Source organism: Bactrocera dorsalis, chromosome 1 (assembly GCF_023373825.1).
Source record: "Bactrocera dorsalis isolate Fly_Bdor chromosome 1, ASM2337382v1, whole genome shotgun sequence".
NCBI lineage: Eukaryota > Metazoa > Arthropoda > Insecta > Diptera > Tephritidae > Bactrocera > Bactrocera dorsalis.
In genome coordinates, this window is record NC_064303.1 from 48,489,552 (window position 1) to 48,516,291 (window position 26,740).

General features: G+C 34.3%; 1 protein-coding gene across 4 annotated transcripts in view; it reads right to left on the reverse strand.

The window, feature by feature from the left end:
- Positions 1-26,740, reverse strand: part of LOC105226812 (uncharacterized) — a 159,114-nt gene that overhangs the window by 37,973 nt on the left and 94,401 nt on the right. The window contains exons 9-11 of one of the 4 annotated variants that reach the window (XM_049462465.1): positions 25,043-25,308; positions 24,831-24,984; positions 24,630-24,775 (exon numbers count right to left, since the gene is read on the reverse strand). The exons of 1 other annotated variant lie outside the window; for it this stretch is intronic. In XM_049462465.1, coding sequence (XP_049318422.1) covers positions 24,645-24,775; positions 24,831-24,984; positions 25,043-25,308 — 551 coding nt within the window. In that variant the 3' untranslated portion in view covers positions 24,630-24,644. Of the gene's footprint in view, positions 1-481; positions 1,286-24,629; positions 24,776-24,830; positions 24,985-25,042; positions 25,309-26,740 lie in introns of those variants that run through there. 2 more of the 4 variants (XM_049462470.1, XM_049462468.1) reach the window with 2 other exon arrangements.

Below are 26,740 nucleotides of genomic sequence, written 5' to 3' on the forward strand. Positions count from 1 at the left end.
TGTAAAAAAAAAATATTTTGATATGCTAAATTCAATGCTAAATATATATATTTTGAAATGGATATAAAAACCACAAAATTTATTCATTTTATAACAAATAAAAGTGCCGTAATTTAATAGAAATAGGTGTATATAAACTTTATTGGTCCACTGTATGTACATACTATATATAACATTTTTTGGTTTTTTTTCAAGATGTTCCATCAGTTGACTCCAATTTTGGATGATTCGTTCGAACATTTCGTCGGGGAACTGGCGAATGACACGCATGAAGTTTTTCGGGATTGTTCTCATAGACTTTTGACTAACGGTGTGATATAACCCGATCTTGGTAGTCAATCGACCGGCCCAAAACGTAATATTATCTGCTCACCGACGACTTCACCATCCCACAAACCGCACCAAAACGTTTTTTCTGGATGAAATTACAACTCTTGAATCTCTTCAGGTCGCTCTTCGGCAGTTTTGCTCGTTTACATACCCATTGATCCCAACATGGACCTCATCGCTGAACAAAGTTTGACTCGCAAACGTCGGATTTTCTTGGAACTTTTCAAAAACCCATAGAACGAAGGAATGTCGCTTGGGATGGTCGAGAGGCTTCAGTTCTGGCACAAGCTGTACGTTTTCAATTTAAGATCTCGACGTAAAATGCACCAAGTTGTTTCATACATTAGTCCGAATTGCTCCGAACGGCTCCGAATCGACTCGCCATGGTCTTCGTGTACACTACCAGCTACGGAAGCTCTATTTTTTTCACTGAGTGCTGGACGTGATCTGTTCGGTCGAATAATATCCAATAATGAATGCTGGGTCTCAACAAGGGTAAGCCGATTATGTTGACCATAAGTTGAGCAAAGCGCGCGAAAAACATTCTTTACAGTTCGTAAACAGGCGTAAGTCTTTCCATGATGAAATGCCAAACAACACTGAACAAATATAACATGACAGTTTAATACAGAAAAAAGTGCCTCTACTTGGATAATCCGTTAGAAAAAAGTTCAATTTACTTTTGTGTAATATTTGTACAACAGGTATATTTTGTGTACACACAATAAATTTTACTGAAGTATACGAATGAAACACTGCTCTTACTAAAACGATATTATTTAATATAAATCATCTACAAAAGCTGTAAAAATGTTTGCAACCAATTGGTCATCGGTTGAAGTATGTTCTGAATGAATTCCATTAATCTTAGCTCCGGAGTTAATTTCAGCTAAACATCTTGTAGAAGGTTTATCATTCTTACTGCTTTTATTCATTGCTTCTGATCGTTGAGTTTCTATAATTAAATATGCAAAAGAAAAGTTTATATTTATTATATAGCAATGCGATCTGAACAATTTCTTCGGAGATTACATTGTTGGCTTAAAAAATAATCTATACCAAATTTCGTGAATATATCTCGTCAAATGTGAAAGTTTTCCATACAAGAACTTTATTCCGATCATTCACTTTGTATGACAGCTATATGCTATAGTGACCCGATCGAAAAAATTTCTTCGGAGATTACATTGTTGCCTAAAAAAATAATCTATACCAAATTTCGTGAATATATCTGGTCAAATGTGAAAGTTTTGGATACAAGAATTTGATTCCGATCATTCTGTTTGTTTGGCAGCTATATTCTATAGTAATCCGATCTGAAAAAATTTCTTCGGAGATTACATTTTTGCCTTAGAAAATAATCTATACCAAACATTATTAAAATCCTTTACGTCGTTTATTATAATAGGAAGTGGGCGGTTGGTTTTAGTATCATTGTTGGCCGCCTGCTCTTTATTTTTATTTTTCGAAGGGCTGACCATTGTTGGAGAAGTATCAGCTTTGCTTTTTTGAAAAGTGCTTCTTTTTGAGCAGGGATGGGCATATTAACCCTCAGTGGCATTTTGCCCATGCGGGGACGAGTGCACATTTTGAGGGCTAGGTGAGGGGATCATCGCGGGCAAACATGAAGAGGGAAGTGAGAGCAACGTATTTTACCACTCCATATTTACAAATGAGAGCGCACGCATATATGGGAAGTTGCACTGTGGGTAATAACTGTAAAATTGCCTAACAATTTTAAGTTTCTTTGTAACTAGTATAAATTAATAAAATGTAAGATAAATAACAAAAAGTATAATAAATATTTGATTTTAGTAAACATTTTTTTTTAATATGTCTTTCTACCAGCATTTAATTTTGTTTATTTGAAATAATAAATTATATGTTTGGTTTAATCTCATTGGCTATAGCCATTGTACCAAAATTTAAATCAGGTAGCCTACTTCTTATTTTCGACCAAAAAGTTTCAAACCAGGTTATTTCTTTAAACTTCCTCATAAAAAGTAGTTTCAATAATAACTTCAGTTTATGAACCACTGTTTATTCAAACACATATGACCAAATGAATCTTATGATAGCGCAATGTAAATAATTACCCAACAACCCTTCTACCACCCGCCAATCCTAGAACTTCCAACGACTCAGCTGATTGCTCTCTCACACCGCAGGGTTGCCAGGCTCGATATACAGTAGTAATTATAAAAGATGTCTTCAATATATTTGAAATATTCTTAAAATAACTCCAATTTAGAATCGAATGCTATTATTTACAAATATATAAACAAGTTTTAATATTTTGATTTCAGTTTTGATATTTTTTATTATGAAAAATTATAATTGAAATCTTAGATGTGTACAAAACTACATATGCGTATTGAGTAATGGCAACATTATTCGAATTAAAACGAGAACAAAACGGTTGCCGCTCGTAGCGAAGTGAGAAGATGTTTCTGCCATTAGCGTTTGTATTCTATTTGTGTGCTTAGCCCAGTGGTCGGCATGAGAGGATGAGCACGAAAAAAATGTAGCCCAGTGAGAAATTGGAATTCAAATTAAGCAATTTTTATTATTAATTAATAGGATAATGAAAATTAACAAATTGTCTTTTGAGGATATATTCCCTATTATCTTTAAAAGACTTGGAACATAAAAGGCATTGCATGGCATCAAAGACATTTAGAATCATAAAATATTTCTCGCAGGGCATATTTCGTTTTGCGCTATGGTCTTGTGTGATGTAAATTCGTTCACGGCTCGGCAACCATAGATAACTTGATCAGAATCTCTTTTCTTGCTCTCTCGCTTGTCAGCTGGCAGGGCACCCTGATCTGTTTTTTGAGCTGGCAACAAAACACAATCAGGGTGACGCCAATCAGCAGTTAGTCAAAAAGGCGAGATGCCAGAAGAGCAGCGCTATAATTACTTGACAGAAATTAATGTGAAATGAAACTATGCGAACATATTTTGGCAAAATAAATGTTTATGTAAATTAACTAATGATTTTGCATTTTAGCATTTATATATGTATGCATTTTCAAAGTGTTTAATTTAGTGTTTTGTATAATTTATTATATACCCAATCTAATATTTTTCAGCAGTGGCATCATTGGCAAATGTTATAAAAAATGCGAGTTTTGACAGCTCTCTCTCGAACTAAAGAGTCTCGTATCAAGTTATCTATGTCGGCAACGGCTGATCGATAGGGCGTAAGCGTATGTGTGAAGATAGTTTGCAAAATTTTGCTAAGAAATACCGACCACTGGCTTAGCCTCTCTCAATCAATAATGCCATACCGCGCAATTTATTTGATGATTTCTTATATTTTTGAAAATATGTGTTCCCTTTCTATAGCGCATATTATTATGTTAATACATTTCCAGAGGCAACTTAGATTTTTAGAATTTAACAAAACAATTATAGAAAAAAACTCAATTCTTTTATTTTGATAAAACAACCAAACTGAAAATATCACAAATCATATATTTATATAAGCATTTTCATTAAATGGAACTGCAATATGTTTACACACAATATGTAAATATAATGGTCACAAGTATCTTTTCTTTTATATATATGCAGATATGCATATGTACGTATAAAAGCCCAATACTTGAGAAAAGTTTGCCGAATTGTAACTAAAATGAATTTTTACAACTGGCATCACCACCATTAACTGATCTATCACATGTACAGTGGTGTGAACAAAATAAGAACAACGATAGGTGTTGAGAAGTTTTAAAATGTGCTGTTTTCTTATTAAATAAAATTGTTTTTAGATACAAGTATAACTTATATATTTTTTCCTTACAGTGATTAGAATTTCCCACCATGCAAAGGTAATTAGAAACAAATTTTAATGCGAAACTAAACCCTGCAAATTATGTTTACCTCTTTTTGTTCACACAACTGTACAATTCCGATATGAAGTAAACTTCCGCTCTTTAATTTGTGTACAATGTCAGTATTGCCGCAACCACTCTTCGATGAACATTAAGGAGGAATGTCATTGATTTTTTTCGCAACTTTTAGCAACTTGATATACCCTTCTCTCCGTAAACTGATATTCCCCTCATCTAGCCCCGGTGCGCACTTTGCTAACTTTGCGGGCTAAAAATGTGCCCATCCCTGAGTTATGGTAAGGTTTCTATCAGTGATCTGCAGTGAATGAGTTAAACACAACTTTGAGCCACTTGCGAAAAATTGAGTATGAAGCAAGCAAATTATTCACGGAATGAGTATAAGTGTGAATACTACTCACTTACAATTATGAGAGAGAGAGTTTTGGCTTGTGAGCTGCTTAGCTTGTATGAAGCATATATTCACAAGTGTTTGCTTATGAGCTCACAATACTTATGAATCTTTGCTTAGGACTCTCTGACATTCATGAATACAAAACACTTGTGAATATACGAAGAAGCTCAATTGTGCGCAAGCCACTTGAGCCACTTGAGCCGTAACGCTATGAACCAAAGGCTAAGAAATCCATTATGAAATTAGTAAGAGTTACTATTATATTATTGTATAACAACAAGGATTTTGTAACTGGTTCAAATAATGACTAGATATAATGAAATAAAAAACTGGATTTTCATATTTTGTGTTAATTTTCTCTATTATTAAAAAAATCACATATACATACTTACATACATTAATATGTTATCACTTATAATATTTCATTTTATTTTATAAAATGATAATTTAGTTCCTTTCAATGGAATTAAAATTAAAAATAAAAATCACGTCAGTTTAATGGTATAAAAATTACATGAATTATTATCAAAAAACTAAATAGCAAACTTCAGTTAATTTCGGTAAAAAATAAAAATAATAAGCATAAAATTTACTTCAAGATTTATGTACATACATAAGATTCAACTCCAAAGATACAAGTATATATTATAAGTATAGCTTCTAAATATATATTAAGATTGAGGTATTGCACAAAATTACTTTTCAATATCATTGTATATTTTTGTTTTTAAGTTTCTAAGGTCTTCTTGCCATATTAGTTAGTCTTAAATATAGAATTCAGGAATATTATATTATCTACGGTTTTGGGTGCAAGTCGATTTCTTTTATCAGTTATTAAATTGCCTGCCAAGGAAAATACACGTTCAGACGCCGCACTACTTGCAGGTATAGTTAATATTTTAAGTGCAAATTTTTATATGCGTGGAAAGTTAGCTTTATGTTGCTTCCACCATTGAATTGCGTCAAAGTCATTATCAAATTGTATTCTTTCTGTAAAATATCTATCCATCTCATCTTCGATACGTTCCTGCGCGCTCATGTTTGAAATATTTGTAAAAAAGAAGTTCAGGTCATTTGCAGGTGAAGACGCATTTGATGTTGAAGTAATTGGTGAATATGGAATTTGTGGGGTCTCATTGTGTTCGGAAGTGTAAAACTCAATATTGCCTGATATCTCCTCAATGCAGAAATGCTTCACAGCTTCAATATCGACATCTCTCATAGCTTTTGCGGGAGAATATGAAAATAGTGCTACTTTGTGGTAAATGCTTAAATTAGCAAGCCATATACTGTCGATATATGTATGTTGATATGTTACGTTTAAAGGTTGGTACGCAGCTCTCAAGTAATTGCTCAAGAACAAAAATACATTATTTCTGAAGTAATTTTGACAGCTGGTTGCGCATTGTGAATGATCCACATTAGAAGAGCAAGAGAGAATAAACAAAGTAAACAAACTTTGTGCGTATGTATGTATGTATGTATGTGTATGGTAACACAAATATTTTCATTGAGATTTAAGGAATGTTGCTGATGATTCGTTGGTTTTATACAACATTTCAAAATGGAACATACTTTATAATAATGATTTCAACTAATTTAGGATGAATTTGACGATTACTTCGAATTTCCTGCTTTCTTGTTGATTTGATGTTTCTTCGCAAAACCAGGTTTGCCATATTCACATTTTATTGAAAAAAAGTATTAAAAATTAGTACTAGCTTTCTTAAGAGCTGCGTACTAGTACAAGTAACTTTATCCCAGGAACGTTTCTGGACCGTTTCTTAAGCGTTTTTTTATATGAAGTTTTTACGTTTCTTGAGAGCTGCGTACTAAGCTTAAAGCTGAATATTGTTGGAATGTCTGTATGAACTGCTCCGCATATCGTTTTTAATCGAAAAATTGAAGTACAAAACATATTGCCACAAAACCCACCCACATTTCTTGTATATATGTATAGTATCTCTTAGTAATTTTACTATGTTTTAATGTGATTTATTGTTCTATTTTAAAAGAAAACTGAATAAAAGAATAAGAAACAAAGAAGTTTCAGTTTTGTAGTTTCTACGAAGTGTAGGTATAAACTTCAGGGACTCATCTACCTAAGCTCTTCACTTTCTAGAATGTAAGATAAAGATGCAAGGGTTTAAGAAATAATTGAATAAAAGGATAATAAACAAAGAAGTTTCAGTTTAGTAGTCACTACAATCACGCGTTTCGTTCCTTTTAAAACCCCTCCGCGTAGGTATAAACTTCAGGGACTCATCTACCTAAGCTCTCCAATTTCTAGAATGTAAGATAAAGCTTAAGAAAATAATTGACTAAAAGGATAATAAACAAAGAAGTTTCAGTTTTGTAGTCACTACAATCGCGCGTTTCGTTCCTTTTAAAACCCCTCCGCGTAGGTATAAAATATATTTTGAATAGGCAAGGAATTTGTGAATGTATTCATGAATAAATAATGAGCCACTTATTAGTGAATGTATTCATGAGCCTTTCAACTCATCTAATGGTAAGCAACGAATAGCTCAAACAATTGTATACAGAGAAGCAAGCCAAGCCAAGTGTGAGCGATAAGTGATTGTGAGACATATTCACACTCATTATTACACAAGCAAGCCATGTGATTGTGAGAAGATAATATTTTTAGTGAGAGCAAGTGTGAGTGAATATTGGGGGTGATTCATGAATATGAGAGTGTATTCATAGTTAAGTATTCACTGCAGATCACTGGTTTCTATGCGGATGCTATCGTTAACTCCCCCCTTCCTAAAATGAATCGTCCTCTATTCACTATTATTTTGAGTTAATTTATATATTTGCTCCAAAAGAGCATTATAAGTGATTTCTTGAAATTTCGCATTTTCGATTGGTTTGGGAATTTCACGAGATTTTTTAATTTTAGTATTAAGTAAGTTATGAAAATTATTCCCAAGTTAAAATTATGTACCAAAAATATGAATGGATTGTTATGTTCTTGTTTCGTTCTGCTAAAATATTTATATTATCTAATTTTAACAGTTTATTGGTTGTTTCAAAATATTCTAAAATTTCAAAATTATTTATATATTTATTTTTTAAATAATTCCAAATTTTTATTTCATTGTTTTCATAGGCTTGATTATTTATTACAGTATTATTTTCAAATGTTATTAAATATGTTCTATTCAATTCTGTTTACAATTTCTGTTTTACAATTGTGAATATTAAAAAATTTATTGTTACAATATATTATGTTCTGGTCAATAGTAAGCTTACCATGTAATTGAGCTATGGCTCTTACACCTTAGTACTTACATGTTAGTTCTATTTTAGGGTATTTTATATAAATTATAATTACGTTTCCTTTTTGGGCTATTTTCTATTTAGAAATGTCCATTAGATCTGTTATTGTCATTATACCGTGTTGGTTGTATGTTATGTTTTTTTAGTTCATCAAAGTGCAAAATTGTTGAATTTAAAATTCCAATTTTACCAAAAGTTATTGTATTTATTAAATTTTGCAGTTCATGTATGTATATGTATGTATAACATATTGATTTCGTTTTCTTTTTATTTTCCTATTTGTGGTATCTGTGTCAGTTAATTCTGTCAAAATTAAAATGATCATTTTGGAAACCTATAATAATTATGATTTTATATTATCTTTATGAATAATTCTATTTCTATTATTAATTATTATTTTATTCTTTAAATTTTCCTTAACTTGTTGTTTTTTATATCTAGGTTCTAATTTAATTTTCTCTCCTATTATTTTCTCGTAAATGATTTGGGCGGGATGATATTGCTTATCTGATCTATGTTTATTATGAAACGTTAGCATTTTCTCCTGTGTTTGCTTTGAAGTTGTTGGCAAATTTTCATGGTTTATTTTATTATAAAGTACTTCATTTGGTTTAAAATTTGTTACTGAATGTATTGTGGAATTGTATTTTTGTGCTGCTCTAAGTATTGTTTCTAAATTACTGAGAATATTGTATTCTTCTTTTATACATCTGGCTATTTCAATTATTGTTCAATGTACTCTTTCAACTTGTCCATTAGTTATGCTGTGACGTGGATCACAAAAATAAATTTCAATATTTAACCTTTACATTAAGGATTTAAATGTTGGTGTGGTAAAGCTTGGTTCATTGTCTAACGTAATTTGCTTTAGATCTGTGAAGCTTTGAAGCAATTCTAAAACCTTTTCTTCGATATTTGATTTATCTTCTATATGTTTTAATACTAATATAATTTTTCTATTTGTTTAATATTTTCATTATAGCTTCGATGAGATCTATTATGGGTTTGTTCGATTAATCCGGACTGATCTTCTCTATTAATAATATCCATTGGAAAAAGTTTTGTAATTACAAATTTGTTCTGAAAAGTTTGTTTGAGAGTTCCTTGGACTTCATGCAAATCTTCAACAGTGCAGGGAATCCTTGTAACTAGCTTTGCCTGAATATATTCTTTCAAAATTGTTAATAACTTTTCCACTGTATTAAATTCTATTAAATGCTTTTTATTTCCATAGGTTTCAATTAACTCATGGACCGTAAATCAGTTTTTACACAATATTATTTGTTGTTTAAATTGATTTATGGGTTTTTGTGTTTTTTGTATTTGAACGCTTTCACTACTCTGTGCTGAATGTTGGATTCCTGGCTTTGGGAATCATCGGAACTGTTATATAATTCAAGACGCGACAATGCGTCAGCTACAATATTGGATTTACCGGGTTGGTATACAAAGTTTGGAGAAAATTCTTCCATTATTGCGTGCCATCTTTTCATTTTTGGATTAGGTTTGCGGGGTGATAAAGCAAATGTTAATGGTTGGTGATCAGTGTGTATTTCCAAATTGGTTACACCATAGAGGTAATTTCGTAGATTTTTTAATGCCCAAACAATGGCATTAAGCTCTTTTTCATTAGTTGCATAATTTCTTTCTGTTTTATTAGAAGTGTTTGAAATGAAGGTAATTGGTTTACCCCATTGCGATAGTACCGCACCCATTGCAATGTTGGATGCATCGGTAGCTAATACAAATGTTTTTGAGTAGTAAGGCTGTATCAATTCCATTTCTGAAGACAATAGTTTTTATTATTTGTTCAATGCAGATATTCCTTCCTTTTTAGAAATCCTACCGTTTTCTCCTGATAGGTATTTTGTCAAAGGTTTGGCTATCGCAGCATAGTCTTTAACGAACTTACGATAATATCCTGCAAGTCCCAAGAATCCTCTTAATACTTACAAACTTTTTGGTATTGGATAGTTTGAGATTCATTTTATTTTATTTGAGTCTGTTTTGATGACATTTTGAGCTACTATATAACCCAAAAACTCTATTTCTTCCGCGAAAAATTTCGATTTTTCCTAAGAAATTTTCATATTAGCATTTTTCAATATTTTTGTAATTGTTTCCAAATCCTTTAAGTGTTAAGATACAATTTTTCGAAAAAATAAATATATCATCCATGTAAACGTGACATTGCTCTCTGAAAAATTCTAGGGGCATTTTTTAACCCAAAACCTTTGTAACCTTTTTTGGTATCACCCAAATTGGTGAGTTATACAGACTTTTACTTAGTCTTATTATATTAACGTTAATCATTTTATTTATTTCTTCATTAACAAATAAGTTTACAGATAAGGGATATGGATATTGTCTGCTCCATATCGGATCCTCATTTTTCATTCTCATTTCCGCTTTTACATTTGTCATGAAGGGAAAGCTTGTATCGATATTTGAGTGCATTGGAGCAATTTTTTCTTTTATTTTTGTTTTAAGTTCAGTTAATTTTTCATCCTAATTTTCAGTATTTAACATTTCGGAATTCTTTTCCGAATAATAATCATTATCGTTATTAATTTCTAAGCCTCTTTCGCCCAGTATCGAATAGTTATCAGTTATGTTGCCGACAAATTCATTGGCTAGCGTTGTAGAACATTTCTGTTCCACAATATTTTCTTTATAATTATTTTTTTCACTATACTGGTATAAATCGTCAGCTGGCGTTTTAGGACCTTTCTGTCCCAAAATAGTTTCTTTAGATAAAATATTGCCGGTAAAATTTTCGGCTGGCGGTGTAGAACTTGTTTGTTCCACAATTTTTAATATTACCGATACTTTGCTCGGACAGTTTTTTAGAATCTCCTTGTTCCTTAGTTTTGTTTTCAAAATAAATGCTTATACTTCTGTTTTCGTTTTCCATGTTATTCTTTACCCTATAAATAATTTTCCCTTTGGACACATCGATAAGTGCCTCAATCTTTTTAAGGAAATTGAATCCCAAAAGGAGATCCGATACTAATCCCTTTATTTCATAGAAGATTTCTTCGACTCCAAATATGATTAGTAAGTGGTAAAATTTGATAATGGAATAGCCATTCACGATTTATATGCGATTACAAATGGCTAATTCCTTTTTATTATTGTAAACCCCAGGCTTAATGTAGCATGAGGTTGCTCCCGTATCGACTAGAGCTTTTAAGTTTTTATTTAATTTTAAATCATGTAATTTGAGATGGGGGATATTACTAATTCTCTGACTCTTTTCTTGCGGGCGAAAGCTATTATTACTTTCTCTATGCCGCTTTACCCCATGTGCTTCCTGATTTTGCCCCCTATTGGCCTGAAAGTTTGCATTCGTTTGCATAGGTTTTACATTTTGGTTAAAATTGCTATTTCTTTGTTGTTGATAATAATTGCTAGTGAATTGTTGTCCCCTCATATTAAAATCTCTATTGTAAAATCTGGATGCAGATGGATCTACATATATCCATAGGACTTGGTTTATAATGTGTATTGCTATTGGGAGGGTTGTTCCTTTGAGGAAATCTTAAGTTATTGTTTGTGTACGTTGGCTTCATTCTGTTTCTGTCATACATAAAGTTTTGAGCAAATCGGGCTCTTTGATTATTTGATTCAAGTTTCTGAGCTTTTGCTAAAGCGTCAGGTAAATCTTGTGGGCTTAGAGAGAATATTATGTTCCGCAATGGGGTGCTTAATCCTGTTATAAAGGTTCTTAAGGCATGTTCTCTGTTTTTTTGTTTAATTCTTTGGTCAGGTCTGCGTTGTTTCCGTTTTATTTATTAATAATCCGTTTTTGTTTATTAATAGCGTCAACTTTTTGTTGACGAGGTTGTAGTATTCTACAACCGACATTGCATCCTGCCTTAAGATGCTCAATTCTTGTTCGATTATTTGTATAGGACGTTTGTCCGCATATGTAAAGTCTAAACGAAATAGAATTGCATCGAAATTGAGTACTGTTCCATGGTTTGTTAATGCATCGTTTGTATCATGCGTTATTTTATTTCGAAGTATTGTGAGTGCAGCAAAGTATTTTCTACTGCGCGTCACGTATAGGCTCATAGCGTAAGGCGCTGCCTCTCTCCAACTAACATATAAATTCATCCTACCAGTAAATTCAGGTACGGATTTAACTACGTCTAATGATTCTTGACATGCTATATTATCGTCTATTGTTTGTGTTAGAAAATCTGTTGCACTATTAGTATTCACTACTACATATTTGTGAGCGTAATTGCTCTACTTCCTCCCGTAAAGCTGTATTACTGTCAGCAATAAGGCGAGTTATTAGGTCTACGGTCAAAGCGTCATCGTTAGCCATTTTGTCTAATTTTCAGTTTCTGGTTTTTTGTTAAATTTTTATTGGGGTCTGGAGTTCAGAATCGCAGAATTAAGCTTTTATTATAAACCGCAGGGTCCCCAATGCGGTGGTGAATCGCGGTTTCAATATGTTTTGTTAAATGGCTGATCGAGCCTTTAATTATTGTCTCTGTAGCTAGTGCTTCTTTCCAATCAAAATGTAAAATAATAATTGTATTACTATTTTACATCTAATAAATAAAATAAAATAAATAAAGAAATAAAATAATTATTGTTTTATTCATTTATCAGTATAGGCTTTTTGATACCTGGATCATAGCCACACTTTCTGCTTCTAAAGAGTCCTTGTTATAATAGTCCTTTAATGTGGCTGTTTTATTTTTTCTTATGTAATTAAATACTGCGTTCATGCAGTTTACTTTCTTATCTTCGTCGTGGAAGAAATTTGGTATATATTTTTCTGAATTGTTTTTTTTATTAGAATTTCAAATTCTTCAAACTATTTTGTCTATTTTGTCATAGTCCAAATTATTCGGTAAGGCGTCCGAGTCTAGAATTTGGTTTTGATTTAAAAATATTTTGGTTAAATTAATTTTTTATAATTCTCTGGAGGGTCCTTTGGGTGGTGAATCGTAGAGAATTTTAAGTTGCTATAAGCTGGAAGGTCCCCCCGATGGTGGTGAATTGCAGCTTTTGATTATGTAATTTATTGGTTGTACAAACCATTAGTTATAGTCTTTATTTCATTATTTTTTTAGTTTAGGACATTTCCTAGTATCCTGATCGCCCTTACAAAAGTCGCAGTATGACAGTTGGTTATTTCCCATTTCTAATATACATATGTATATTCTAAATATAGTTAATTTTAATTTAAACTTACAAATGTATTCTCTCGCTGTCTTTGTTATAATTCCTGCTAATGATGCTGTTGTTGCTACTGCTGTCGTTACCGCTGTTGACACGTCCGCTGATGTTGTTACCACTGCTGCTTGGCTATTTTTGCAATTTAAGTCACTCTTTACTTTTTAAAGTTTCGTATTTTGTTGATTAGTTATGTTTTAATTAATTATTTTAATTATTAGTTTTTGAATCTACTTAAATAATTTTAAAATTTCTTGTTTTCGTTATCCTGTGATTGTCACTTCGTTGCTTGTTCTTAATCACACAGTTATTTTTTAGTGGAAGTTTTTCAATTACACTTTTTTGGTCACTGTTACTTTTAGTATTTTTTTGTAATTTGAACTTCACAATTTTTGATAACACAACTTTTTATAAATTTTACTATACTAGGCACTTTTTGACTCGTGCTACGTTGGGCGCCAATTAATTCCCGCAACGAGGGAATTTTTAAAAAAATATATATTTTATATCCGCGAACGCGCGGATGAAATACAAATCAAATCTTTATTTCTGAAATACTAATATTTATACATTTTGGTATTATTATCTTAGAGCTATAGCTGAAGTATAAGCATCAGCTTTATTGAATCCAGAACAAAGCGTTAATTACAATTTTCGCTGTGACAGCAAATTCCAGCAGAACGTTAAGCTATCTCTTTTCTTTACAATTATTATTATTATGCCTTCTTGTGAGGGCGAGCGATATTGTTTTGATAAGAGTGGATTATTGGATTCAGAACGAAAAAAGGATATCGAATTCTTAAATAATCAAAAACGTTAATTACATTTCTAATTTATGAGACAGTGTAACTCCAAAGTGCAAAGATTTAATTTTATTTACAGTTATGGTAAGTTTTCTATGCGGAGGCTATCGTTACCTTGCATCCTACGCGTGGCGCGAGTTACATGTAGGACTCAGTATGTAAAAACACCTGACAATGCATTTGACAAATACGATGAACTGTTAAAGCAAATTGCAACATAACATTTCCAGCTTTTGCGATTTGCTTAAACAAATAATGTAATCAAAAATTAATTTAACAAATAAATTTCCTAAGAATTATTGGAAGTTATAAAAGTATGCTTATTCAGCAATGATATGTTAAAAGTAAGTTAATATTATTAATAAGCAAGTTGTAATTAGAATAAGCTTCATTTTAAGTCAATTTGTTCTTCATCGCCATCAACGTCACCTCGTTGTAATCCAATTTGATTTTTTTGACTTTTTTTAAAACCTGTTCACTGCGACGCAACGTATAATTCGCGCGAATTCAAAACGCCCAAGTAGACTAAAACGCTGTGAAGCTCACTTTTTTTACGCATTCGCTCAAAAAATAATAATAATTAAAAAAATTGCCGACTCAGGAGGATAACGGGGAATCAGTACATTTTTCACGAAAATAAGGGAATCGGGGAATGTGGTAACCCTACTCATTGAGGAGAAAAGACAAAAATCAAAAACTAAAAAAATTAAATATTCTCTACCTAGGAGAAAATTATTGAGGAAAATTAAAAGAGCTCCAAGCGTGATTTAGTACGTTAATTTAAATGCAGTAATATTTACAATGATACTATAAAAAATATCGAAAAAATCGATAGGTTCAAGTTAATAATATAATAACAATTCGGCAACAGTTTTCAAGCAGAATATTTAGCAGTGCAGTAACAGTTTCAAGGACTTCCGCAAGCGCTCTAAAGAAGGGATAATAGAAAAACTGTAAGAGCCATGTGTAGAAGTTTACACAAGCGAGTAAAGTTCTCTGATTGCCTTTCACTTGGGAGTGGCCCCCAACCAGATTGATCACGTTGTGATAGACGGAGGTCACGTCTCCAGTGTTTAAGATACGCGCCCGCCTATGTGCAGCAAAAAACACACGTCAACAAACTCAAGAAAAGTTCAACGTCGAAAATCTGATACCAAAACGTTCAGAATATTGGAAACCGCCTTCACTAAATTTTTTCGAAAACAGCGTCGCGTTAACGTCTGTGAAATAATGTTTTTCGACTACCAGGATGTCATGAAACGTGTTATTACTGGCGATGAGTCTTGGATCTATGCTTACGACTCGGTAACAGACGATCAATCGGCCGAATATCGTGGCAAAGGTGAGCCGAAGCCGAAAAAACAGCTTTTTTTCGATTATCGAGGTCTGATGCACTCCAAATTCTTTCCGACTACGCAAACTGATACAAGGAATACTATTTCAGTGTGACGCGCATTTTCTGTGAAGCTATTTGTACAAAAAGTCCGCAATTATAAGGTGACAACTCTTGGTATCTTGCCTCAACCACCGCGTTCGCCTGATTTGGCTCCGAGCGACTTCTGGCTATTCAGCAATTGAAGACATTAAACTTGCATAGCTACCTTCATTTAAGGCTATTGCGAAAATTGACTCTAACAACTAAATCAAGGACTGGAAAAACATTTTGCAGAAGTATGTTTGGGATAAGAGATATTACTTTGAGGGGGAGAACGTCGATTTTGACGAACAAATTAAGACTTTTAAAATTATAAACAAAGTCATACATACAAAACAATGAATTCGTTTTCAATGATTAATAATTGTTTTTGTTTTGTAACCCCGAAATATAAAAACCAACCCTAGATCCTAAATAACTTCACCTTTGTATTGGAAATAATTTCGAGATACCCTTTTTTTTAAACAAAACTTTTGGCATTTCGACTGGTAACTGGGGAATAATAAGCGTGGTGTTTTTTGGGATTGTCGGCATAAAGTTTAGACCTTACATATCCTCACAGGAAAAAGTCTAACGGTGTGATGGAACACGATCTTGGTGGTCAATCGATCGGTCCAAAACGTTGTTGTAACGGTTTATCAATCCCCGTTTGGATGGTTTTTTTATCGGATGACTGCTTTAGCTCCCACAGCTTTTTCCCCTCGTAGGCTAGAAATTCAATTGGAGCATTACCGATTATAACTAGTTTTGCCTCACCTAACACTGTTGGGTAGGCCGATGAAACTCTGAGAGCAGCAGTGCGGTGCACTCTGGTCACTACCTTATGCCGGTTTTCCTTTTTAAGAACGTCTGCCCATATCTCCGCTCCGTATAATAATTGGCTGATTGTTGTCGGCACTAGAAGCTTTCTCTTTTCTTGGCTAGGGCCTATGTTAGCCATTAGTCGGCTCAGTTGAGAAGTGATCTTCGCTGCCTTTCCTGCGGCGAGCTGGACTTATACCCAGAAGATTACTCTGGGGTCCAGTCTTACGCTTTTTGCCTAAGAATATCCGTAGTCGTGTGCATGCTTATCTCGAGAGGTATGTGCTTGTTTGTTAGCAGCGGCAGCTCTGTTTTCTCCGTAGCGAGCTGGAGGCTGTGTGAGTCGCGCCATGCTTGCGTCCGTATCATGACCTGGTTCAGCTTTCCTCACGCTTCTTCCGTATCCTTTGCTGTGATTACTGCTGCGATGTTGTCCATGTAGCCTATTACATATTAGTCATCTGGCATTTCTAATTTTAATAAAGCGTCATAGCTGATGTTCCACAAGTCTGGTCCGACTTGTGTGCTTGTTGTGCTGCTTCTGACGTAACCGCTATCTGTCGTAATCCCTCTTTAGTTTTGTACAGCAGTTTCCTGTTGCTAAGGTAGCTCCGCACCACGGCCCTAAGGTAGTCGGCTACCTTAAAGCTTTTCTCGAGAGCGTCGATCATATCTACCCATCTAGCGCTGTTGAAGGCGTTTCGGACATCTAGAGTCGCCAGCAACACTATTCTTTTGTATTTATGCCATCTACGCTGTGCGGCTTCTACGCTTTCAATGACGTATTTCATTGCTCCTATGGTTGATCTGCCGGTTCTAAAGCCATATTGTCTAGGGGACAGTCCTCCAGCTTCGTTGATGGCCGCTTCAAGTCTGGGTTTAAGCAGGGTTTCATATAGCTTTCCCGCTGTGTCAAGCATACATAATGGGCAGTATGCTGATGGCGAATTGGGGTCTCCTTTTTCCTTACTGATTAGCACTAGCCGTTGCTTTTTCCTCGGTTCAGGGAATATTCCGGCTTCAAGGCAGGCGTTATACATGTTCAGTAGTACTGCCGGGCGCTCTGCAGCGATTATTTTAAGAATTTCGGATGGGATGCCGTCCGGTCCGGGTGCTTTGTTGGCCTTGAGCTTGGCAGTGGCTAGTTGCAGCTCTTCGAGGGTAAACTGGGTTATTTGCGTGGATCCTAGAATGTGTTCTGGGTCGCTAGCCCTTGTTTCATGTGTGGGGAATAGTGCGTTCACAATGTTATCCATTTTCGCAGCGGTTAGGTCAGGTGGCTTTGCTCGAGCACCGAGTTTCTTCATTACTGTTTTATACCCGAGTCCCCAGGGGCCCGTTAGGGTGGTAAGGGTTATCGATGTTGACGTCGACGTGATCTAGCGGGACGGGAAAAACGTTTCACGTGATATTATCTGTTTACCGATGATTTCACCAGCCCACAAACCACACCAAAACGTTATTTTTTCCGCATGAAATGACAGCTCTTGAATCTCTTCAGGTTGCTCTTTGCCGGTTTTGCTTATTTATATATTTATTATTATTTATTTAGAACCAATTTAATAAATAAAATAAGAACTAGTTGTGAATATCATTTCCATGACTTTTCATTTAAAAACGGTTCCTTGTTAATTGGAGATTGATCACTACTCCTAAATTTTTATTAATGATCATGATTAAGAACAATTGCATCTGCTTTCTTGTTAAATAATTTGTAAGTAAAACAACAACAAAGTTATTGAATTGGATTCAAGCAAGATATTTTGCGGATACCTTATTAAAGTGGTATAACTTTTATCTTCAATGCAGCCAAGCTTTGTTTTTCATAAATTAGCCTTTCACTATTTTGAGTGGTTCAAATGTAATAAAAAATTATTTTTTTTGCATTTTTTAAATATAACACTTAAAATGTATTATATAATTTATACAAATTCAAATAATCAAACGTTCTACGTCAGGTTCGTGATGGTGAGTCGGATTTGAGATTCGTATGCGCTGGTGGTGCATAAGACAATAATTTTATTTTATTATTTATTATTTTACATTGTAGCTAGTATATAAAAATAAAATACTAACAACAATTCTGGTCTAAATAATTAGGAGAGATACTTAAAAGCTAAATGTTAAGAAATAAATTTGCTGCTACTGTTGTCTTACTAGGTCGGAAGGCTTTTTGCGTTTTAACCGGATTTCTCACCCAGCAGTTTCGATGAGTCTAAAGGCTTCCTAAGCCTCAGGTCGTGAGACTTTGCTAATTTGGAGATTTCATTTACCACTGAATTTACGCCTAGATCACGGCGCAGGCCAGCAGATCTAATGTACCAAGGAGCATTAGTTGGGCTCCGTAGGCCCAAACTGGCTTTAAGACTTGATTATATAACAACAGTTTGTTTTGTATTGATAGCTTGGATTTCCTGCCAACTATTTAGGTGGTAAAGTTTGCCAAATTTCATATCAAGCTCGCTACTTTTTTGACATGCTCTTTCCAGCGTAGCTTAGCATCTAAGGTGATACCTAGGTACTTAGCCCTGTTATGGTATGGTAAAAGAATGTTGTTTATATAAATTGGACAATATGCCGACTTTTTCAAGGTCCTTTAATTTGATGCGACACTTAGACGCCCACTTAGTAATGGCGTTGACTGTTGTCTGCACTCGGCGACTAGATACTGAAGTTGACTCTCCAGCTGCTAACAAAGCTGGATGACGCAGCAAATGTCGCTGTGATATAACTAGAATCAGATGGGAAGTCACTGGTCAAAAGCGAATAAAGCATTGTTTAATGCGGAAGTATCTATATTTTAAGTACGAAGCAATTATTTCACAAAATTGTTTGGGTAGTATGTATTTCAATTTGAGAAGTAGACCCGTATGCCAAACTTTGTCAAAAGCTTGACTCACATCCAAAAAGGCCGCCGTACAAACGTTCTTTTTGTCGATTGTATTTTCAACGAAATTAACGATTCTGTGTACCTGGTCAATTGTTGAATGTTGGTCACGGAAGCCAAATTAATGTGTTGGGATGTTTTTATGAGCGATTATTGGTTTAAGCCTATATATGAGTACATCCTCAAAGATTTTAGATAAGGCTGGCAGCAAAATTGGTCTATATGATGTAACAGCGTGTACTGGCTTACCCGTCTTGTTTATTATTATGACTTCAGATACTTTCCAAAGTGACGGCACGTATCTTAGGCATAAAGCACTGTTTATAATGTTTACAAGTTTTTCTATAAAATTCTTTTGTAAATTGTGTAATATTTCTCCAGTTATTAAATCGTACCCAGGTGATAAGATTTTTAATTTCTTTAAAAGTAACAGGAGAAATGTTGATGTGTGGATACATCCAACTATTTTCACAGTTTATCTCATACCCATCGTTAGGCGTAAATGTGTTTCTGTACATTTGTTAAGCTCAGTTTTGAGAGCAGAGGACTTAGTTTGCTGCCATCTCCAAACTCTTTATTCAATATATTTTTAAATTTATTTCAATTAATGTGTTTATTGTATAACGTTGGCTTGGCGGCCGAAATAATTGGCTTTTCATACAGAGTTAGTAGCACCCGAGAATGGTCAGACTTTAGGTCTGAGCAATCTTTTATACATAAATAGAGTTTCGGTAGTTTATTGATTATAAAGAAGTCAATAAGGTGTAGAAATTTCTGTCAATCTGTAGGCCAATAAGTGGGTCTACCTGTACAAACAAAATTATATCTAATTGCTTGTATACCTTTGAAAAGTTCCCGACCTTTCGTTGTAGCTACACGAGATCCCCAATGAGTGTGTTTTGCGTTATAGTCGCCACCAATGAAATGATTGGTTTGTAAAATGCGTTTCAGATAATAGACATACATCAATATTTCTGCCGTGTAGAATAACTTTTAATTCCTTTTTACTTTTGGAAAGACTCTCCCGTTTCATAGCATTATTCTTAAAGAGTTACTAAAATGTAGATGGTACTCAAGAGCGTCTAACCGCTGATTAAAGGATTTAATCAGTTCCCCTCGCTCATCCAAAACTTGGGATAAAGGACTGCTTTTTTTAATTGTATTTATATGACCTTGCTTAGCCATTTGCGCAAATATAACTTTAGAAACGGAAGGTAGGAATTGTACTTCGCCTTTATTCACAATGGGTTTGTTCGACAGAACATTGGCATTCCCCTCAACTGAATAACTATTAGTAGTTCTTATTATCTCTAATTTTTTGCAGCTCTTTTGCAACGACACCACGGTAGCTTAAAGAATGAGAATCGCCGCAGTTACAACATTTAGCAGGATCTTTCTCAGCTTTGCTGCATTTAGTAGTAGGATGTTTACCTTCACATTTCACACACCTCGATGGCTTACCACAGAAGTTTTTTGTATGCCCTAAAGCTTGACAGTTTTTTACTGTGGAATTAATTTAGATGCAACTTTGACAACAGTACTAAGAATGGTTTTGATCTGGTGAATTTTCTTAATGGCTTCGGTAGCATCAAATACTACTAAAAACATATCTAGCGGTTCTTTGGTCTCCCATTTAAGCTTATTAATTGCATTTATGACTCTAAAACCTTGAAATTTTATATCATTTAATATGGATTGTGTATCGCATGAGTGGTGTAAATTTTTTTTCATTACCTTTATTGGCTCGTAGCTAAACCTAGGTATATTTTCATTAGATAAGTATTTTGTTATTGTGCGATAATTATTTGCATCGAAGACATTAAGTTTGTAGCCGCCGTTGCTCAAAAGCTTTATTAAAAAGTTGTTATTTGTTAGATCTGTAATATTAGAATGTAATTTATTTGAAATTTTCTCAAGCTTTTTTGAGAATCGAAAAGTTACTTGGGAATGCGAGAATTAATTTAAACCCTAATTGCCTGTCACCAAAATGATATACTTGCGAAAGGAAATGAAACTTCGATTTCACGTTCAAATTACAATGGATCTTTTTATTCTGTTCGTGGAATTGCTTAGCTTAAATCTTAAAACTAACGACTTAAACTAGTGGTAATGTAAATAAGTATTACAAGAGGTAAGTAATTATATTTCCTTAAATATTTTAATAGATGAATTAATGTAAGTAATAAATTAAGGTAAGTATTATTTTGCAGTATGTTACGGTGTTAAGACGAAAAATTTGAACTTGCTCAGAAGGATGCTCTCTCCACACAATAAGCTGACAATTTCTGTCTTCTTCATGCACAATTATTTGACGGTACATTTCAGTAATGTCCGCTGTTAGGGCATACTTATGTAAGCGAAAACGAAGAAGAGTTGAGTATAACTCTTCTTGGATGGTTGGACCTACCATTAAAAGTTCATTTAACGCTATTTGAGATCGACTCGAGGCATCAAATACAACATGTAATTTGGTTGTTGTGCTCTCGGGCCTTAAAACGTATTGATGCGGAATGATGTAGTGTGGTTCACTCGGGATCTTATTGTTCGTTGGGCTCATGTGACCCAATGCTCTATATGCATTCAAAAGTCCAGATACATTTGCGAAGTTCTGGATCTTTTAATGTCCTTCTCTCCAGGGCCTGAAACCGCCGAAATGCGGTTTCATAGGAGTGACCGAGTACCTTACGATCAGCTTTAAAAGGCATTCTGACTTGAAGCCGTCGTGAAGGCAATACTTGAGTTATATTTACGAAAGAGTCTTCACTCTTCTTACTCTTGTGTGAATTTAATGCCATTAGAATCTGAAGGTAATTATTCTAGAGCCCAAAATTTTTGGACTACTGAATCTATTGACGTGAAGTCTTCTTCAGCTTGGCATAATGTGCTTTGTAATTTGGGAGGAGGACATAGATTGTGTTGGTTGATTAGGACTGTTTTTAATTTGGCCGACAGTTGGAAGATCGAAAAATATTTCTGCACCCAATAAGATGCCAACTTTTTTACATTTTTGGAATTCTGGATCCGCCAATTCAATATTGTGCGGAATTTTCCAGCCATTAACATTGATATTATGGTCTGGATAATTAGCCGAAATACTTCGCATTATCCAGAATTCCGCCGAAATGCGCTTAATTTTGCCCCCACTTTCGTATTGGAATTGCCGATTCCTATTACATTTAATGTTTTGTGTTGTCGTCGAGTCCGCAACTTCTGTGCCAAGTCCTCCTACATGAAGTTGACCTGGGAGCCTGAGTCCAGCAACGCTCTCGCAGGCAGGTACTCTCCACAACTGGTCGTCATTTGAATCACTGCTGTTGCCAACATGATCCGTTCCGGCATACTGGCTGTATGCATGGCATGATTGGTTGATGGTTGCGGATGAGGTGCAGCGGGGAAGGAAACCGAATACTGGTGCAATAATGTGTGATGCGAACGATTGCACACACGACATCGATGCGCTCTGCACTTAGAGACAGTGTGTCCCTTACGCAAACAATTTATGCATAAGGGCACCGATTTCACGAACTCGAACCTCTGCTGCACCGGAAGCACCTTGAAATTGGCAGTCAAATAGTGGTCCTTGGATTTGCACTGCTGACAAAGAGACTGCCTCGTATTTGCTGCAACTAGCGCCGATTTGGTCCTGTCCATATGTTGTTGTTTCCCATGACTCGCGCTGCTTGTTGGTATGGGATTCGTCCTTGAATTTGATGCTCCTTCCGCTGATAGCTGCTGGAATTTTCGATTTAGGGTGGTTTCACATTTCTTCCACAGTGGCAGCTTTTCATAATCCAGCTGTTCCTCCCATTTGGATCGGGTAGCGGAGTTGACCTTTGTCATCACTATGTGTATAATAATAGCGTTTGTTATATGTATATGTTTCTCATCGCCCAGCCATAGCAATGAGTCATATATCGCTGACACTTCGTCAATCATTGATCGCAATGAAGGAGCGGATGGCTTTGGGATGGTTGGCAGGTCAAAAAGTTTAGATATTGTATTGAAAAATATCAAACATTTATTATCATAAACTTTTTTGAGACTTGCCAACGCTTTCGGGTAATTTTCATCCGACATCTGAAACGCTTTAACAGTTCTCAAAGCTTCTCCAGATAGACAATTAACCAAATGGTTAAATTTTTCAATATCTGGGATATTTGAATCGTTATGAACCACTGAAAAGCTCGGCAACAGATATATTAAGAATCGACAACGAAAACGAAAAAATATATATATCGATTCCCAAATATACGAATGCCAAACCAATATGGTATATGAAAAGTACAATAGCAATAAAGGTTGGCAACAAATATATTTGGAATCGGTTACGAAAACGGGAAAAAATAATATCGATTCTCAAGTATACGAAAGCCAAATAAAAAAATGCGCAAAATGAGCAATAGCACAGTAAAATAATTTAATCGGAAAATGTCCGCACAAAAATTGCGAAAAAACGACCGATAATTGCAAACGCGGATCGAAAAAATTGGGAAAAATGAGATAATTTAGTTTTGCAACTAATAATTTTTTCACCTTTGTTTCAAAATAAAGGGCTACCGCAAAATCCCTTATTAGCTTTGAATTCGTATATGTCTGAGCATGTATTAATATATGTATATATGTATTCTTGTAGATTAAATACAAGGCAATACAAAAAAATCAATATATGTATAGTGAAAAGGGTGAGCCAAAAACTGAAAGTGTGTACTTGTTTTGTTGCAGTTTGCCTTTTTTTGTTTGCACTGCTTTCAGTAAATCGCACTCGTTACTTGGTGCGTCGGCTGTTTGCCGGCGCTTACGTCCCTTTGGCACAAGATGCAGCCGCAGCTCATTCTCACGACGGCAGCGGATTGATGGCAGCGGCGGTTTGATAGCAGCAGCGACTTGATGGCAGCAGCGACGTTGTGGCCGTAGCGATTTGATGTTGAAAAACTGGACACTTATATCCTTACGGGGTTCTGTAGCGGCACTGGAAGCGGTAACTTTTAGTGGTACGGCACAAAAAGCGGTAGATATTAGCGGCACTTCACGGATCAATTTTGAAATATTTCGAACACTTTGGTGCTGCTCTCATGAAACTCACTGTACTTGCAATTTCTTTACAACGTAAATATATACATATATGTCTTTATACATACATATACGTCCGCCAGCCCAAGCCTACACTTTTTATTCCTTTTTTTTCTTTTGCTTTCGATAATTGCCGGTGCGTACATATATACATATGTACTTTTATAAGATAGCACACTTCACTTCACGTATATATGTATGTATATATGGCTATATATATTTTTAAATAGTTCTTTTTCCTTTAGCCTTTTTTGGTATATGTACATATATTTGCCACTGTGTTTAACACTTTTCACATTTGTATTAATCACTTTTCACTCCACTTTTCTATCTTCTTATTCTTCTTTAATTTTTTTATTTCTTTATTTTTTTTTTTTTTTTTGTAAGTGCCCAGCAGATTTTAGGAAGATCGTTTGAGACCTCCTGGATTAATCCTTTAGGGGATATCCTATACTCCCTATTACTCCTAATACTCGTGTGTAAATACACGTAAAATTGTATACTCGCTTTTAACATTGCAAGTCATTGCAATTATTTTAACAAAAAATTTTATAATTTTATTTTTTATTAAAGTTTTTTAATTAAATTAATGTACATAAAATCTATTATTTTTTTTTATATTATAAGTGTTCCTGTAGAACTGAGCCTTACATTTGAGAAACGCCTTTTTGATCTTTGCCTCAAAATCAGGGTATGAGTAATCATCTTTTAAGGCCTCTAAAAATTAAACTTGTTAAAAAAATAGATGACATGAATTGAAATTATGTATTACCGTAAAGAAATTTACTGAAAAGTGCATAATTCTTCAATGCAACTTTTTTTTTGGCTCCATCCCAATTCACTTTTAAGAGCAGGGACTCCGCAATCACTTCATCCAAAATTTTTGATAGGGGTCTCTTTGAAAATTTTTGCTTCAGATACGCCACCTATAATAAACTCAAACTGTTTAGTAACATCTTATCAAATGTATTTTATCATACTCACAATTTCTGCCTCAGGCTTATTCAAAAGCCACGACTCTGTAGATGCTAAATCATTAATGTTTTTAATAGGAAATATCATTAGTTCAATCTTCTTCGGTTGCAATATGTCAATAATCCGCTCCGGGAGTATAGTGTTGTGCGCCGATATTTCCTCTAGTTTCCGCATTCTTTGTTCCATGTTTTTCTGCCAGGAGGAGGTGTTTCGGGAAGTATTGGTGGACACATTGATATTTTCCCCAGGCGACATGGCTATTACATTAGTATCATCTGGTTGGAAAGATTATAAGAGCTTATTTTTTGATATAGGCACATTTAAATTTTGTAAGTTTTAAATTGCAAGAACACTATTACATGCGGCCCTTGATATTCGATTTTCAGTTGCCCGAATAGCTAACTGTTTTGAAAGTGGTTCAGCTGGCAAACAAAAATCTTCTATCACTTCTTTCGAGCCTGTACCACCTTTCACTTCTTTCGAGCCTGTATCACTTTCAATTTCATTACCACTTTCCACATCATTTTCATTTTGTGTATTATTATTTTGTTTTTTATATAAATTATTTATTTTTTTATTCACTAGTCGTTTTAAATGCCTTTTAGAGTACATTTAATTATCAATTTAAAATATTTAATACTCAATAGATATAAAACACTTACGTCTGCACGCTTTAAAAAACACAGTTGAAATGAACAATTGCTTGACGACAAAATTTAACAGTTATTATTTCCCGTTAAATTGTAATTTTTGAATCAAAAGTACGATTTCTAAGCTATGAAAAATTAAAAAATCTCCTTTATTGCTCCAATTTGTTTTTTCGCACTTCACTTCCGAAGACAGAACACCGAAAAAACTGACAGGCAATTAGTCACGATATTTTTTTTTTTTATTTTGTTTATACATTATAACTAGTTCAAATAAAAGAAAGGACTAACAAACAACTTGAATATGACTTAAACATATAATTACAAAATCACAAAACTACTATGAGAGTATTGGTTAATTTAAAAGATCGCTGGGTTTGAGGCGTTTGAGTCGTCTTGGTGGACCATCTCCAGAAGTTAACATAGCTACTTCTTCGTTACAATGCTGTAGCAATCTTGCACTATGTGCTGTTGCAATTTTTAATATTTCTGCGTTAACCGAGTTTACGCCTAGATCACGCTCTATATCAGCACATCTACAATACCAAGGCGCTTGGACAATTAGTCTTAGTACTTTGTTTTGGAATTGTTGGATGACTTTCTTATTGTTTGCGTTAGTACATCCCCAGAGTTGTGCACCATAGCTCCATATCGGTCGGAGTATTTGTTTATAGATAAGTAACTTATTTTCGATGGATAACACTGATTTGTTACCGATTAACCAATTGTAATTTTTGAGTCGCATGTCCAGCTCCTTACGTTTGTTTTTTACGTGAACTTTCCACCGTAGCTTAGTGTCAAGCGTCATTCCTAAGTATTTAGCGGAATTAAAGTACGGTATTCGTTCACCATCTATGAAAATTGATAAGAGCTGTATCTTATTGTATACAATGTGTACAGACTTAGCTTCACTCAGCTTTATCTGCCATTTCTTTGCCCATTGTACGACTTTATTCACAGCTTTTTGGAAATTAATAGTTGACTCTTGTTTACTACTACCAACAGCAAGCAACGTGGTATCATTTGCAAATGTGGTTGTTCTATAATTGCTGCCTACTGG